The sequence below is a fragment of the Sus scrofa genome, chromosome 9, assembly GCF_054392235.1.
Source record: "Sus scrofa isolate SSC_HxYL_T2T_F1_AM1 chromosome 9, Sscrofa_HxYL_maternal_Yorkshire_Landrace_v2.0, whole genome shotgun sequence".
NCBI classification, from domain to species: Eukaryota; Metazoa; Chordata; class Mammalia; order Artiodactyla; family Suidae; genus Sus; species Sus scrofa.
This window is the reverse complement of record NC_139391.1, coordinates 117,904,927-117,923,635: the sequence shown is the minus strand read 5'-3', so window position 1 is coordinate 117,923,635 and position 18,709 is coordinate 117,904,927. Positions and strand designations below refer to the sequence as shown.

Genomic DNA, 18,709 nt, shown 5'->3' with positions numbered 1-18,709 from the left:
TGAGCTGTGGTATAGGTCGCAGACATGGCTTGGATCTGGGGTTGTTGAACTTTGGGTATTTTGGGAGGTTTAAACAGAAAAATGCCTTTGTAGTTTATACTAAACCTTTACTTAGTTGGTTTTCCCCCATTTTAAATCTTGAAAATTTTCTAGTTTTAGGCAGATATGAACCCCTGCCTGATTCCAGGCTGCTTCTACCATAGCCCAGGGGCTGGAGCTTCAGAGCACCCACAGACATTTAGTTTCCCTCTTCCTGCCTTTTTTCTATTTCCCCAACTCCTTATATTGTCACTGTATTTATCATTATATTTATGATGCAGTTCAATTTTTTCCCTATTAAACCTATCATTCTGCTGAAAATTTCTGTGTATAAGTGTTTATTTCTGATTATTTTCTAAGAGTTGAATTCTAGGAGTGCAATTATTAGGAAAACTATAAGAACATTTTTTTATGACTCTAGATAGACCTGGCCAGGGTGCTTTCCAGGAAGGCTGTAAAAATGAGTATTTCTACCAGTAGTACAGGAGGTGAAGAGCTTCTTCTTTTAAAATATAAGTAACAGTATGAAAAATAATTCATCATTCATTTCTTACTGTGACTTTGTTTGCCTGCTGTACTTGCTTCTAAATAGCAAACGGATATTTCATTAAGGGAAAGATGACTTTCATTTGAGAGAAAAAGAAAATGTAATTTTAGAGGGTGAAGCAGGGCTGGGACTGGAAGTGGTTTATCCAATTGAGGATGAAAGAGCTAAAGGACAGTATGAAAAAACAGACACTTCTGGGAAGGGAAATAGGTATCAGTCAAGGGTAAAGAAAAGACAGCAAGAAGATATCAACAATCATTTTTCAAGCTGGCCCTGAAAACATGAAATATAATTTATCATACCATCACAAGTAGATATGTTTTTTCAAATTAATCAACAATAAAAAGAACTTTATTGGGTCTTAAAATTCTAGCTTCCTCACACTTTTATTTTCCTCTATTCATTGCTGAAGCAGCCTTTCTTCTTATACGTAAGCATGACAAACACTCAAAAATATTCTGGGAGGTACACTCAAGAGTCCTCCCCCAAAATGAACTTATTAGTACCATTTTTACTAATGGGGATCCATAATCTCATTAAATTGAATTGACGAGAACTCTGTAATAAGAAACTGTTTGCCAGATTAAAAGCTCAGCAGGCATAAAGAAAAATGACTTATACTGTGAATAATCAAAGACAGAGATCTAAAATTAGCCCCAACTTGTTCTCAAATTTGCTAAGAAGGGGAGTAGTTACATAAAGCGAATTGAAATCTAAATGATCTATGTTCCTTGACACAGGTATCAAAATTGTCTTTTTACCCTGTAGAGATGTAATCACAAAGTAACAATTTTCCACTTTCATCTTTATTATATAAAGCATACTGTGGTAGATTGCTACTTCAGTTTTATTTACCAGACTTCTAAAAACAGGTCTACTTTTCAAACTAAAAAGTTTTTTAAAATTATCAAATGACAGCCAGCAAGTAACAATTTCATCAGCAAGAATGTCACATGATTAAATTCTTTAAAAAAAAAAAAACAAAAAACCAAGTAACAGGTTGCCTAATATAATGCAGTGTTCTCTTTTGGTTTTTCTAGATGGTGTATAAAAGAAATGAATAAATGTAATTTAACCTTGTAGCAATTCTCCATTCAATTCCAAACATAAAGAGACATTCTAATCTGGTGAAATCTTCACTGCCCTGGATGTTGTAAAATAACTTTTCCTTTCAACATGGCATTGAATGAAAACTTTAAGCATTTCAAACAAGAAAGTCACCACTCCTATTAAGAGAAGTCAAAAGTCATTTTAAAACAGCACAAGGTCGTAAATGATGGCTTTCTTCCTAGAAGCAGAGCCAGCATTCCCAGTGGAAGAGGGTGCCCAAAAGATTTAACCCAGCAAGCTTGAGAATGCTATCTTTAATTCTCTAACACCTGAGAATTCAAATGGTAGACAGTTCCCCAAGCTAATAAACAGCTGTCCCCAACAGTGGCCCACTGTGCCTAAATTATTTGTACAGTGTGGTTTATGCTGAACATCTCCTTTTTTTTTTTAACCTTCTGGGAGTCCAGAATTTTGATATATGCTATATGGAGGGTGTGGGGGCTTACACATGGATGTCCCCAGTAAGATTTTGGACATTGTGTCTCAAATGAGCTTCCCTGGTAAAAAGACTTCACATCTGTTACCATATGATTAAGCACACCCTATGTGACTCCATCAGGAAAGGACTCTTGGAACTGGCAACTCATGTCACCAGAATTTTCCCCCAGGTGCCTTCTCCCTTTGCTGATTCTGCTTTCCAGCCTCTTGCTGTAATAAATCCCAGCTGTGCATATGACTCTGTGCCAAGTTTTACAAGTCCTCTAGGGAACTATGAAACTTGAAGATGGTCTTAGGGACCCTGAAAACAAGGAGCTAGGGAGATTCTTCCTCTATTTGGATGCTTGAGTAAACTTCTATTTGACAATATTCCTGTGAGCATCCAGGTGCCTCTCCTTCACACCCACTACAAGTATGCCAAGGATAGAATTAGTCTCCCCTGGGGCTCTCTGCCAAGTCTTCCTAGGAAAGCCGGGATGTTGGTGAGGAAGGAGCAGAAGCACTGAAGGTGGCTTGGTATTGTTGCTCAATAATGAGAACTAAGTAGAAATAGGAAAGGAAAACTGAACACTCACAAAACAAAGGAGAATGCAGGATTTCCTCACCTGGTCCTCATTTTCTTTTGAGGAAACCCCCCTCTTGCAACCAGAGGATTATGATGAAATGGCTAGAAAGGAGCATGGGTTCTGGGGGCCGAATGCCTGTTCAGATCCCACTTCAACCCTTTCCTAGCTGTGCGAGCTTAGGCAGGCTTCCATATTAACCTGTAAAATGCAGGTAATAGTTCTAACCTAATAAAGTTTGTTGCAAAGATTAAATAAGTCTATAAATGAAAGTGCATATGAAAGTAGCATATTGTAAGCTCTTTAATTGTGGGCTATTGTTATTTTTGAGGTTGTATTATTTTCTCTTATCAAGTTTTAAAAGTAGAGAAACAGTAGAACAAACTTATAAGCATCTAAATATATTTTTGAAACCAAAATACTACATTAAATGTTAATGGATAAAGGGTAGGTTTTCAGTGGTCTCATTTGAGAAGTACTAAGGTAAACAAATTTAAAATTTCAGTAGACTTACTTTAAATGATACTGTGCATAGTGCATTTCTAAGAGAGACCTAAAGAACATCAAATTTCACTTTTTTTTTTTTTTTGTCTTTTTAGGGAATCACCTGCAGCATATGTAAGTTCTCAGGATAGGGGTTGAATCAGAGCTATAGCTGCCAACCTATGCCACAGCCACAGCCATGACAGATCTGAGACACCTCTGTGACCTACACCACAGTTCACAGTAATGCTGGATCCTTAACCCACTGAGTGAGGGCAGGAATCGAACCCTTGCCCTCATGGATACTAGTCAGGTTCGTTACTGCTGAGCCACAATGGGAACTCCTTCACAAATTCTTGATCACGGAAATCTTTGTTATACCAAGTATCCTGTGGCACTTGGTGTAAATTTTTTTATACCAAGTATATAAAAGAAGGATTAGACATCTGCATCATATAAACTTTCATGAGAACTCTAATTACTAGGGATCCCAGAACAAACGACCAAGGCTTTGGGTTGCAAATCACGTACTAACAAGGGATAAGGAGGAAAATTATGATAAAACTGTTTAGATCAGGCTCTGCAAGAAATGAACAAAGGAAGGAAAACCCAATAGCAATAGGTGGGGATACCCAAGAGGATAGTGAAGGAACAGGATGGATGAGCAGGGAGTTCCGTGAGTCAAATGAATGAGGGAAGAGAAACAGCCCCAGAGATTAGAGAGTGAGAGAAGAGGCAGGCAGAGCCCAGGAGTCACATGTTAGGCACTTGAGAGTTCTCAAAAATATAAAGGACCTGGATTCCCCCTTTTAAATACCTTAAGTATTTAAACAAATTCAGACAAAACAGCCTTTGAAAAATAGAGACAATCTGAAAGGACTATGATTGAGGAAAGCATAAGAATTAAGGTGCATTCAAGAGACAGTTTCCTGTAGTGTCCCCTGCCTGTCTCATCATTCCCCTACTGAGATGCTAATAAGGGTAAGCCAACCAGTTTTGAGAGTATAAAGTAAAGAACCTGTCACTCAGCTGTCAAGGGAAACTGCCTGTCTGTAATTCTCTTAACAAAGCCTTTATAGCTCAGCATATGTTAATTAGTCTTCCTGCTTAAGCCTAAGAAGTTGCTATACTCAGGGGATTTTGATTTATTTTGTTGTTTTATTTTTTAAAAATATACCAATAAGTGGAGATGAGCTTTATATATCTACACAGTTCCTCTGCTTGGCATAATAGTCAAACTTGCTGATGTTATACAATTTCTCACAGTCCAGTTTGCCATTTTCTCTAAATTAGTTAATTCTGCCATATCTAAAAGTTGTTGTCATATGGCTGGGCAGAACTGAGGAAGAGACACAGCTAAAAGTACAAAATAATCAGATTCATAAAGATTAAAAACGTCAGTGAATTTTCTGTTAAATTTATACAGAATTGAAGCAAGGCCTTGTCAAACTCGAAAGAAAATCATAATTGATTTTGATAACTGAATCAAATCTAGGTTCATCACTTGTAAGCTTATAGAAATTACAAATCTTTTTAAAATCGATGTTACTGGGGATAGTTATTAAAAAGCTCTTAAGTAGACAATTTTGCAACATAAAACAAAATATTACCCCTTTACATTAAACTATTCTTTATAGCACCTCTGTTGCCGAAATTCGGCCCTCTGTCTGCTAGTGCCGAATTGAAACTCAGAGACAGAGTTTTGGGTAAAGGAGAAAAACGTAGCTTTATTGTTTTGCTAAGCAGAGTTGTGTCACAGCAGGCTAATAACGCCTTAAAGACTGTGCCCCTGCCCCGCTTAGAAAGAATGGCAAGGAATTTTACAGTAAAAAGAAGAAAAACAGGTTTTCAGATAGAAGTCAAGATTGGGACAAACATCCATTCTTCTTTCTTTTGGGGGAATCCTACTCATCAAAGCTGGATTCAGGAGATCTGGGTAAGTTCACAATGGTGGTCTTCTGGGTCATTGCTGAGAATAACAGTTACTTGCAAAAACGGCATATTGATCAGAGATTAGAACAAACTAGGGAAGTTCCTGAAAAACATCATGCTAATAATCTTTAACCCACAGGCAATTGTGCTCAGGGTGCCTAATCTTAGCTTGATGGGTCTAGGTGCAATTAAGTCAGGGAGGAGGATAAGGAAGGACTCCAAGCTGTTCAATTTTAAAGTATTCTTTTCTAAAAGAAGCATAAGGAATATAACTTTTCTGTTAAGTGTATAAAATGCCTATATTATTATGTGTATTTTTTGAGAGGGAACCAGGATCCTGCCTCAAAGCTGTACTATTGTTGATGAATGTTCCTCCCTTCCCTGATCAACAACTGTCTGAATCTGTCCTTGGGAACTCAGGGAAGGTCAAGGAGGCTGAATGAGGCCTATTTCCTAAGAGCAAGAAATGGGGGACACAGAAAGGCTTTTGCGCCCAGGAGCCCCATAGGGCCCTGTCCGGTTTCTCTTTTAGAGGTCATTCATGCAAATAACATTTTTTTAAAAATCATTATTACAAAGTATATGAGAAAGCCAGTGTTTTACAAAATGATTTAATCTTGTATGCTTTGGTACGACTTCCATTCAGCAAGCTAACAACTCAAAAATAATTTACATAGCTAGTTCATGAAAACATTATCACTTCATCATTTATAAAAACTTAAAAACTAAAAAAACACTACTAATAGCCAAGACTTAGCGATGACATCTCTAAGTAGTATCCTTACCCATACCTCTTGCCTACGCTATTTGAAAATCAATGTCTTCATCTTTAAATTAGAACTGAGCCACAATCATTTTCTGCTTAACATCAGTAGTCAATTTAAGAAAAATCAGACTTTCTACTCAAATGTCAACCAAAAGCCCATTTCCCATTATTCTGATAGGGCAAAAAACATATTCAAACCCAAATCCTCAGTCTCCTAAAAGTAAAACACAGCCATTACGATGAGATGTAAAATTATGGGCAATTTTCTGTTATTGGATATAACATTTATAGCATCTCATACTTCTCAAAAGCAACACAAGTTCTTCGATGTTTTGTCCTGGCTCACTTCCACATTCTATAGCTTTTGTGTATGTTAATAGTCTACAGTTTGTTTGGTCATTCTTGGTCTGGCCCAATGCTTGCCACTCCAGAATTGGGGATGAAAGGGAGAAACATAATTTAAATGTGAAGGGAGGGTGTTTGGTTATCACACTGACACTCTCACATTGCTGGTGATTCTGCCATTCATTCCCAGCAATGCTCAATACCTTACACAAGGAGTAACTATCTTGTCCAATGGATCGAAGATGTAATCTGCTGAAAAGTGGTAATAGCAAATAAGTCCAAGATTTAACAAAATTCTTTTCATTTTTCTTTTATTTTTTTATTTTACTTTTTGTCTTTTTGTCTTTTTAGGGCCACACCCATGGCATAAGGAGGGTCCCAGGCTAGGGATCCATTCGGACTTGTAGCTGTCGTTCTATACCACAGCCACAGCAACGCTAGATCCAAGCCACGTCTGCGACCTACACCACAGCTCACAGCAACACCAGATCCTTAACCCACTGAGCCAGGCCAGGGTTCCAACCTGCAACCTCATGGTTCCTAGCTGGATTCATTTCTGCCATGCCATGACGGGAACTCCCCAAAATTCTTTTAAGAGAAAATATGGACATTGATCCAAGAGCTGTCTTTGACTAGCTTTACCATTTTCCTTACATCATTTAAGCTTTATGGGCCCCAGTTTCCACAACATAAACTTGGGCTAAATAGCATTGTTTAATTTTTATTATATTTTAAATATTTTACATTTTTATCATTATACTTACAACACATTGCTATCTTCTATCATATGCATCTTCATTAATGGTAAAATTTTTCTTTGACTTTTAAGGCATCAGTTAAATAGTGTAACTAGTTCCTTACCCTCCTAAGCAGTAAAGACACATGCTTTAAAACCCTTTTCCTATATCCAGTAAAATCCCCACAGACTATACAGCAATGAAAGAATATCAGAAGTTACATGAGATATTACAGTTTCATCAAAAGGTCTCAGGAAACTGAAACACATGTAGGCATGATTGATGGAATAATTAAAAGGACTGAAATAGGTGATTTTAGCCTTGGATTAAGGAAGCACTGACTGACTCAGAAAGTAAAAAATATAAAATAAAACATCAAGGGGAAAATCTTCGAGAGACATTCCTCATTCTGAGTTAATATTAGTGAACCAGGCAGAGAAGAACTAAGACAAATGGGCAAAGGGGGAATCACCGATTTTACAGCTATCTAAAAAAAAGAGGCTTTATGGACTAAATTAAGAATGGCATACCATATGATTCAGGGAAATAGCAGTTGTACATCGGTATATATCATCAGTTGGATCATCAGTATGTATAATCAATGTTTTTTGTATCTATATGTTTAATATCAAAAATAGGTTACATGGAGCTTCGGCATGCATGGGAAAACACAAATCACCACATGTTAACTAATATAAGATATAAATTATATAGCTTGGTTCTTACCCTGTGGAACATATGGAATTAAGTGGTAGAGCAGAGCTTGTCCTCTTCCAGTACAAAATCCACACGAGTAAATATTTAAGGGCTATAAAGACTAATGATTAGGTGATTGGTATGGAATCGAAGCAGGTTATGCATAGAAAGACCTAATCAAAGAGAAACTGCTAATGGCCATTTCTGGTTTCTTCTTTCCTCTTACATATTACTACTTAAAGACCAAGAATGCATTCTGACCAAATTAAAACATCTTTCTCTCTGCCTAACACTCAAGTTTTATCAGAACCAAGTCAGATGGTTTGGTGGCAAGTATCCACAAGGCTATCAATGCTGGCCACCTATATGTAGCCTGGTCCTATACTGTACCAGGGTTGGTCTGTGTGACTAATAACATGTGGAAGAAGATTCAGTAAGATGGTATATCAGTGACGAAATTAGATCATACAAAGGACCATTATTTCTGTCTGGAGCTGGCTCTCCTGCATGCATGTTTTCTTTCCTCTCTCTCTTTCCCTGGAAAGCAGGCTGCCATGCTGTGAACATCCCAATGGCAAGGAACTGATGCCTCCAACCAAAAGCTAGTGAGGGAGTTCCCGTCATAGCGCAGCAGAAACGAATCCGACTAGAAACCATGGGGTTGCAGGTTCGATCCCCAGCCTCGCTCAGTGGGTTAAGGATCCAGCGTTGCCCGTGAGCTGTGGTATAGTTTGCAGACATGGCTCGGATCTGGCATTGCTGTGGCTCTGGTGTAGGCTGGCGGCTGTAGCTCCGATTAGACCCCTAGCCTGGGAACCTCCATATGCCGAAGGTATAGCCCTAAAAAGACGAAAAAAAAATTTTTTTTAATTTAAAAAATTTAAAAAATTTTTTTAAAAAAGCTAGTGAGAAGTAACAGCCAGTGAGACTGACCAACAACCACATAAGTAATCTTGAAAGAGATTTATGTAGCCCCCATGTAGCCCTGAGAAGAGAGAAAAACCAGGCTGATGAGAAACCTTGGGCCAGAACCACCCAGTTAATTGACTCTCATATTCCTTACACAGATAGGTTGTGTGAGAATAGTTTGCTGCTTTAAGCTGCTAAATTTTAGGACAATTTGTTACATAGTAACAATGACCTAATACAAATGGCAAGAATTTGGGTATATTCTGTTTAAAAGCTGACAAATCCACTACTTTATATTTTAGAGGTTTTCACAAATTAAGCAGGCAAACCATTCTAAAGTTGTATAGAGTCATATAAACCTAGATTTTTCTTGTAAGTTCAAGATATATCTGTAGTGGGGAGCAAAGTCATATAAATAAATGTTGGCTATAAATCCACTTTACGATTTTAATAAAACTTAAGCATTTTAAATTTCCCCCTTATCTTACTTTTTTCAATACAGCCTCAGTTCCAGCTCAGGGAAGATCCAGACCAGGTGGGGAAAAAGTGTATTTGAAAGTGGAAATAACCTCCTTTCACTTGGAACAGAGCAACTTAAAAGACGGCTTAAATTGGAGATAATGGCTCATATGAATGGTATGTAACGCTGCATTAACTTGTTGTCATTACCATCACCATTAAAACTGCAGCCAAACATTCACCATGTGCTCTACAGGGGACATTATTTATACAAGACATCACTGGTGCCTTTTAAAAACTGATCCAAAGAGTTCAAAAGTGGTGAGTTACATGAAAAAAACTGGATTTTTTTTTTCAATTCAGAACTATGCAATGTAGAAATTAGACGATTCAGTTCATCCTAGTTTAAAAACTAAACCTTAAGAAACATAAAATTAGATTTTGAGGTAAAAATCAAAAGTGAAGCAGGAAACGTAAGAGAAATTCATCAAAAAGTATTAACTCAAATTTTTCCTTTATCCCTGAGCCATTCAGAAACAAAAAAGCTGGCTTCCCATTAGCTCCTGCTATTTCCTCATCCTCCACAAGAACTGTCAGACTGACACTCACAGTTCTGGCAAGCCAGCAGCATTCAGGAGAGGGGGAGAAAAGTCACATCTGGCCAGATCTTCATCTGGTTTCTGAGTCTGCTGTTGTCCCTGCCTCTCCAAATTATGATTAATATCTATGGATTTCTAAAACTCTGCATTGTAAGCAAAGCTGAGGGCTTTCCATCCCAACAAGGTTGAGGCATGGAGTTAATGAGAAGTGAGACTGGGGGGAATGAAGAGAAACATGCCAATGTTAAAGTAATTGAGCATGAATATCAAACACTGACTTGGGAACAGTCTTCCTTTGCTGATGGAAAGTCTGATCAGCTGCTGGGCAGATGGGATGTGCCCACATCTGCCTTCTCTGTTGGTCCTGGAATTTCCATCACAATAGCCTGCACTTTATAACCTCCTTACCTTGTTTCCGCACCTAGATTCACTTTTTCCTTTTTTCTCTTTTCCTCTTCTTTCCTCTCTTGCCTCCTTCCCTCCCTCCTTCTTTCCTTCCTTCCTACAAAAGCTTTCCTCCTTCTTCTTTTTGAATTTATTCCATCCATCTCCAAGCCTTATAAAGAACTTAAAGTTTCTTTCAAAAACTGCTTTTCTTTAAAAAATGCATAATTTGCTAATGCCAGTTCAGAATAACACAGATGATGGTGTTGTGGCTAGAAAAATTGCTGAGCCTTTAATTTTCATTTAAAAAAACAAAACAACCCTGCTTTGGAGTTCTTATTGTGGCTCAGCAGAAACAAACCCTGATAATATCCATAATGATGCAGGTTTGATACCTGGCTTCACATAGTGGGTTAGGGATTCTACGTTGCCTTGAGCTGTGGTATAGGGCAGCCGCTGCAGCTCTGATTAGACCCCTAACCTGGCAACCTTCATATGCAGGTGTGGCCCTAAACAGAAAAGAAAAAAAAAAAAAAAAAAAAAGCCCTGCTTTTAAAGCCAGTGAAAGCTTGATTGGTATATAATACACTCCTCTGTGTTTTCCATCCCTCTCAATTAGATCATTTTTATGTTCTTAAATAGCAAGTATCTCTGGAAGTTGGAGCAATAGTGACAAAATGAGCACCTTAATAAGCTGCACATTATTATTAATTTTGAGTTGTAATGAATAGTGTTATTCGGAACAGACTAATAACAGTTTCAAGAAAACTAAATATTAAAGAGAAAAATGTAGTTCTAAAATTCTAGGAACACACATTTAGATATTTTTTTAAAAATTCATTTACAAAGATGTCTTCCACTGACCATGTAAAAACATGGACAAAATTTAAATGTACATCAATTGGGAACTGGTTAAGTAAAACACAGTAATTCATTAAGTGAAATTTAAAACGATGTGTGAAAAATACCTAATAACGAATGAGGATGTAGACAACAATAGTAATGTTTTTAATGAACCATAAAAGCTATCAACTCGGGAGTTCCCGTCGTGGCGCAGTGGTTAACGAATCCGACTAGGAACCATGAGGTTGCGGGTTCGGTCCCTGCCCTTGCTCAGTGGGTTAACGATACGGCGTTGCCGTGAGCTGTGGTGTAGGTCGCAGACGCGGCTCGGATCCCGCGTTGCTGCGGCTCTGGCATAGGCCGGTGGCTACAGCTCCGATTCAACCCCTAGCCTGGGAACCTCCATATGCCGCGGGAGCGGCCCAAGAAAGAGCAACAACAACAACAAAAGACAAAAAAGAAGAAAAAAAAAAAAAAGCTATCAACTCAATTAAAATGGACATGCTTAAAGGACTAAGCATTAATGTTTATCTGATGGTCATAGAATTTCTAAGATTGTGTTCCCACTTGTCATTTTCTAAATTTCCATTTGAACTCATATTACAATTGCTAGTAAAAAACTTAAGTAACCAAGCAATGAGTTTCTAGATCCTTACACATTCACCAAGGGAATAAGAGAAGACAATAGGAAAAGCAATCATATGAGAAAGATCTTAAATGTGGGCGTGCTAAGGGTTTACCTTAGTAGCGTAGTATTCTCTCACATCAGGCCTAATAGAATCAAAGTCGCCATTGACGAATTCAGGCAAAAAGCTGAAAGAAAGAGTTCCAACTAATTAAATGTGTGTCGTTGCTAACCTTTACAACTATGATTAAAAAGACCAGAGAGAGAGACAATATACTCAAAATGAAAAAGAGTCTATTTTTAGAGTGAATGGATATCACATCTTTCACACCTGGTTTTCACAGGGTATGACTGAGGGGAACTCCACATACCCAAATAATGTGTCAATTTAGTCTATCAGTCAATATTTATCTTGCTTAAAAATACAGACAGAGATCAAAAACGAATTACGTTCAAAAAAAAAAAAAACCTCCCAGTTGAAAACCCATAACATAAAGACTCGATCTTTGCATAACACATTCTATTAATACATACAAATGCTGACATTTTACCCTCATGCCAGTTCAAAACTTTCAAGAGATTTGAACTGATGATGAGGATTAGGCCTTCTTTGTAGAGAATGAGTCAGTGCAAAAACATTTTCCAAATATCCTATTGATGTATTTCTAGAAACAGGAGTCTTCTAGATAGGTCTGAAATAAGGTCAGGGCTACTAAATAGAGGGAAGGGATTCCTCAAAATGCACATTTATAATTGTATCACAGTTATCTTATTTCTCTTTCCTACCACTTATATTTTTCTCAGAACTCATTTCAGAAAACCAACCTTACTATATCTTCATAAGCCATGCTTTATTATTTTTACATAAACATCCATATGACCTGGTAGAATTTTTTCCCACTTAAAACACCTAACTGTGGAGAAAGAAAACTTCCCTGATGTCTCAGTGCCCAGCTTCCTGAGCCTCCTAAGTGTATATGATGTAAAGAAGGGAATATTTGCCTTCGTGTCTTCTGGAAATATTCTGCTCTTCATACACCAAGAAAATTAGATCTAGCTATTCACTCAGTTAATTTTTTGGATTCAAAATCATAATGTAACTTCTCTACATCTTCACAAGAGGCCCAAATTGTTACATAAGGACTAGGTTCTTAGTTAAAGGGAGACTGAATATTACTGCTGGGCATTGAATGTCAAAAGAGATAAAGCTACAAAACTTAGAGACATCTCTAGGTCCTAAAAGCCAAGACCCAAGGAGACAGCTGTCTGTTGGAGAGATATGACTGATGTAACAATACGTTGGGGTTAAGATTTGGGCCCATAAAATTTCCACAGAGACCCTTTCAAGAGGAGAGAAGCACAGCTATCATCTCCCATTTAATAAATTAAGGGAAGGAGTTCCTTCCATGGCGCCTTGGGTTAAGAATCCAACCACAGTGGCTTGGGTCTCTGAGGAGCTGTGGGTTCAATCCCCGGCGCCATGCACTGGTTAAAAGATCCATTGTGGGTTGCAGCTGCAGCTCGAATTCCATCCCTGGCCCAGGAACTTCCATATGTCTTGGGTGCAGCCATAAAAGTAAATAAATAAATAAAATTTTTTTAAAAAATAAATGCATTAAGAGAAATATTCTATTTCCTTGACTTTCACCTGTGGAGTATGCAGTTACCACCACAGGATCAATAACCTATCACTACATGAATCAAGGGATAAAATCCACAGCATAGGGGACAGAGATAATAAGGAGTCTGACTCAGAACACCTGGTACACACATCCAGGATAAAATTAATAAAGAGGAATACTAAAAAACCCAATACTAACTTTCTTCTTTTGTACAGTTTTTTAACTTCTTAACACAATCGAAAATATCACTTCTGATGTCAAATCTAACTGGTCTTTGTTGGATCAGCTCTCTGAGCTACACATCTTCTTAGGACTAAATGACTAAGGGAAGGTTCCACCAGAGAGTTCTGTACCACATAAACTGCATGGCTCTGTCTTTTCATTAGACAATAATAGTCATTTATTAAAATTTGCAATCGATTTCAGAAATATTCAAGGAACATTAATCATGTGCAAAAAGCAATAGTTCTCTCAGAATAAGGCAGAATTAGGGAGTAAAATACCTAGGTTTTTAAATCACCTTGCCTTGTTTCAAATCTTCCTACAAACATCTCTCCTCAAAATGTTCCTGCCAGAGTATCTATGACTTTAATTTCTTTCTTTATTTTTGGCCAGGTCTGTGGCTTGCAGAAGTTCCTAGGCCAGAGATCAAACCTATGCCACAGCAGCAACCCAAGCCACAGCAGTGACAAGCTGGATCCTTATCCCACTGACCCACCAGGGAACTCCTCTTTGACTTCAATTTCATTTTATAACTATTTAGGTAACTACTACATTATATCCTACTTAGGGCTTAAAATAAACTATTAGTTCGTATCTCTCAGATCTTTTTCTCCTGTTGCAAAAATGCATCCATTTTTAGTTTCTTTCAAATGCCTCCATTTATCACCATTCAACCATATGCAAATTAGAGGTAATATGGACCACAGAATATTTCTGCTCCTTAGGTCTGAATGTTTAGGCAATTCATAGGTTGAAACCCTAAAACTTAAATTGATGTTATTAGGTGGTGATTTGCTCAAGAGGATGGATGGAGCCCTTATGAAAAGACTAATGCCCTTAAAAGAGTAACCCCAGCTCTCTTGCCCCTTCCATCCTAGGAGGACCCAGTGAGAAGACGCCATCTATAAAACAAGTAGAAAACCTCACTAGGAATGAATCTGCTAGCAGTCTGACCTTGAACTCCCCAGCTTCCAGAAGCAGGAGAAGTAAAGGTTGTTGATAAGCCATCCAGTCTATGGTATTCTGTTATACAACTTAAAGGGACTGAGACACTGCTTAAAAGGATAAAACCAATCATCCCTCCAATATCCCATTACCCTTTTTAAGAAGTGAGATCTGAAAAGTCAGGTGAATTTTGTCTGTATGGCCAGTACTTCATCCCTTTAAACTTAGGACTCTGGTTCTGTGTAGTCTGAAGCATGGGACTTCCTAACAAGACTAACTCTATTTGCCTCTACAAGTTTTAGCCTCTTGGATATCTAAAGTCAATTTGGCAGTATTCAATTACCATGCTGATTTTGACAATAAATAAAAACAGAAAATAAAAGCTGATACATAAGTCAGTGGAACATCTATCCCCTTTGGATATATCATCTTACAGAGTACTAGAATTTTTCTTACCCTATGAATAATGAAGGAAATCAGTCATGGGGAGTTCCCATCATGGCACAGAGGAAACGAATCCAAGTAGGAACCATGAGGTTGTGGGTTTGATCCCTGGCCTCACTCATTGGGTTAAGGATCTGGTGTTGCCGTGAGCTGTGGTGTAGGTTGCAGATGAAGCTCGATCCTGCATTGCTGTGGCTGTGGCATCGGCCAGCAGCCCCTAGCCTGGGATCTCCATATGCTGTGGGTATGGCCCTAAAAAGCAAAAATAAATAAATAAATAAAATAGTAAAATAAAATGAACGAGGATGTTTACTTCTAAGACAACTCACAGCAAAAATACACCTGGTATACATGCTGAGATGACTAAAGTAATTATAACTCTTCATGACATACAACACTAGCTTTTGAAACTTTCTGAAATGAGCTTTTGGATGTTGCAATTAAAAGTCCAGCTAACATTTTCTGAGCACCTGTTGCCATGGCACCTGGCATTCTGAAAAGATACTTACTGCGAAGGTTACTTCACAGATGTAGAGAAATTACACTATGACATAAAAGTTTACACAGGAAGATTATTTTCAAAACTCTTTAGGAACTGACTGCACAGAGCAATAAAGGAAGGGTCTATGGATTTATGTCATCAGGGATCACATTTCTGTCTACTGGTGACATCCATCACACCAGTGGACCTCTTCTGGGTACCCTCGATCTATTAACACTGATTTGTTAGTACCGTACTGAAAAACACTGCATAAATGGCATAGACTCCTTTGCTATTTCCATTTTAGGTCTTACTGCACTTGCCATTCACCAACGACAAAATAAGAGATAAAAAAAGAGTTGAGATCAGGAGTTCCCTTGTAGCACAATGGGTTTGGATGTGGCTTTGTCATTGCTGTGGCTTGGGTTGCTGCTATGGTTCGGGTTCCATCCCTGGCCTGGGAATTTCCACATGTTGTAGGTGCAGCGCCCACCACCCCACCAAAAAAAAGTATTGAGATTAATTAATGAGCTAAAGATTCATCACAGGTAGTAACTGAGAGGAAGGTTGACATATTTAGAAAATGCACTTAACCATGATGTGTTAGAATAGAATTACTGTCTTTCCAAAGACATCTTCTGAGACAAGTGAAGAAGGATATCCCTCCTCATATCCTTCTTTGTCCCCAAAGAAGACACAGCCACCCCCTTACAACTTCTACAGAATGGACGCTCTTACTTTCCATGTCTTTTGAAGCAATTTCTATAAATGTTGTCTAGCTTCTACTAGATTCTAAGTTCTCTGGAGCAGGATCTCTGACTAATTTTGGTATTCACCACAGCAACAAGTACACAGATGCCGATATTAATAAAATGAAAAGGTAGAGGATGAACCAGGGGGAGGGATAGGGGATGAAAAGAAGAGAAGAGTAACTAGGGAGGAAAAGGAGAAAAGGTAAGAAGGTCGGGGGAGGGGAGAAAGGAAAGTAGGAAAGAGAGGAAGGGTGAGTGGAGGGAATGGGAGGAGGGAGAGGAGGAGAAGGTGGAAAATGGTAAAAAGGGAAGAAAAAGGACAGAAGATGGAAGGAAGGGGAAGGAGAGGTGGAAAAGAAGAAAAGAACTTTCAATATGAACTTCCTATGAAGCCTGCTCCCTAATTCCTCACTTGTCCAAATTATTTAACTTTTCTGAGCCTCATTTCATCTTACGTAAAATGAGGATAATTTGGAGTAATTGTGAGGATTAAGAGTTAAGATAAGTAAAGTACTTAGAAAATGCCTGGCACATAGTGAGCAGGATTTAAGCTATTCAGTTAAAATATACGTTATTACTAGAAAAGCTAACTTGCCCAATGTTAGGCTAATAAGAGCTAGAACCAAATTTCAAACCCAGGCCACACAATCTTTATTCATTAACAACCATGCCTACAGCCTCCCATCCATATGCATTTATCACATGGAACAAGAGTTTCTTATGGAGAAAGTTCTCTACACAACCGCTTATGCCCCCACTGATTTTATTAATTCATATTAATTTGGTCAACTTCTATATATTAGTGATCACTGAGGCAGAAGGAAAGAAGGATTGTGCTCATTGCTAAAGAAGGAATAGGATTTTGATTATAGGAATGTGTTAGGAGGAGAAAATTTAAGAACACTGTTGGCTGTATGGCTCCAGATACAAGAAAAACAGGTATCTAATCTAAAGACACAAGAATTAATCATTCAAAGATTTGGGCTAATTAATATTCTCTGCAAAACTGCACAACTTTAATAGGCAAGAAAAAAACCCAAAAATCAAGTGATCTAAAATACAATATGTAAAAGCGGTACCACCTTTTGATTGTATTTATGGATATAATCAGTTCAACAGTCTTAGTAAGTCTCTAACAGAACAAAGGTATCAAATATATTTAAATACATACAGCCCCTGACTTCCAATGGTTCAACTGTTTGGCTTTACAATGGTGTGGAAACAATAAGTATTTTGTAGAGACCATACTTCAAACTGTGAATGTTAATCTCTTCTCAGGCTAGTGACAGCACAATTCATCCTCTCTCAGAGATGCTGGGTAGTGAGCCACAGATCCCAGGCAGACAGGATCACAAGTCTACAGCCAACACACATACACCCATTCTCTACCTACACAACCATTCTGTTTTTCACTTTCAGTATGGTACTCGATAATTTATACGAGACATTCAACACTTTATTATAAAGTAGACTTTGTACTAGGTGATTTTGCCCGACTGTAGACTAATGTGAGTCTTCTGCACATTTTTACAGTAAGCTAGGCTACACTATGATGTTCAGCACAGGTGTATTAAATGCACTTGTGACAATATTTTCAGCTTCCAATGTGTTTATTGGGATGTATCCCCATATTAAGTCAAGGAAGATCTATATTTCTGTAACTTTGGATAAGAAAGGCATTCTTAGGAAAGACAGAACACAGACTATGAAAAAGAAGTCACATTGTATAAAAAACACAACGTGATTATAAAGAATATATTTACCAACTAGTATAAGTTTATTTAATTTTCATAATAATTCTGTAAGGTTAATTTTTATCATTTTAATTTTGTGGTAAAAAACCAAGACTGAGAGGTGTGTAGAGAGAGATGACAACTGCACAGGGGCCACACAGATTCAAAATGCTCTTCTTCCTCCTTCTCCGTTTCTGAGTTGAAGGATTACCTTGCCTGGAATAGGGAAACTTTCCTGCTACACTTCCATCACAAAACATAATTTTACTTCTCTCAAAATCTTGGCTTTTATTTGAAATCTGTCCTACTTGTATGTCCAACCAGAGCTGCACAGTAATCGAGCAGCAGTGTGAGTACCAACTGCACAGCAGTGTGTGTTACTCCCTACCATAAGCTATCAATCCCTAGATACACTCTGCTTATGCTTTGGGGTTTATGATTTATTTTAATGAACAGAGAAGTGGTAAGGAGAGGTACAATTATGAAATCATATGAGGCTTGCTGAAAGCATATTTCATTCTAGGCAGTAAACAAACAAATGAATATTCACTTCTATAACCCAGTGCTCTAGCTCAAAATAAAGGATGTAAATTTTATGGATTGGTTAAAAAATTAAAATATGTCAACAGCTCCTACTGCCCATACCGTGGGAATTAACCTCTCACTGTAGCCACTTAGAAAATCAGACAAAATATGTGAAACAGTTGTATTCAGCTAGTGGAAAACAAGCAGCTCAGGACAGTGATTCTCAAAAAAAGGAATAAAAATAAGATAAGCCCTAACTGCTTTCTTCCTAGAGGCAGCTTTTGGCTTAGAGCACAATGAAGGAAAACTCAGAGACCCATGGCCTCCTAAATTACGGAAACCAAGATTAAATTTAAGGACAGCTGAAGAGCTAGAAAATGTAGAAAATGGAACTGTAGAGAGAAAGAGCACTCTAGAAAGCCTCAGAAAGGCTCCCTTCACTATCTGGGTGCATACTTACCTGCTCCAATATGAGAAGGTCAATGAGGGTAAAACAAACAAACAAACAAA

At 37.9% G+C, this 18,709-nt stretch overlaps 1 protein-coding gene across 14 annotated transcripts in view; it reads right to left on the bottom strand.

Annotated features, from left to right (window-relative positions):
• The window catches only part of TPK1 (thiamin pyrophosphokinase 1), a 372,261-nt gene that overhangs the window by 181,230 nt on the left and 172,322 nt on the right, over window positions 1-18,709 (bottom strand). For 9 of the 14 annotated variants that reach the window (XM_084977540.1, XM_003130287.6, XM_084977541.1 and 6 more), the window contains one exon: window positions 11,591-11,663. The exons of the other annotated variants lie outside the window; for them this stretch is intronic. In XM_084977540.1, coding sequence (XP_084833666.1) covers window positions 11,591-11,663 — 73 coding nt within the window. The remainder of the gene's footprint in view (window positions 1-11,590; window positions 11,664-18,709) is intronic. 14 annotated transcript variants of the gene reach the window in all.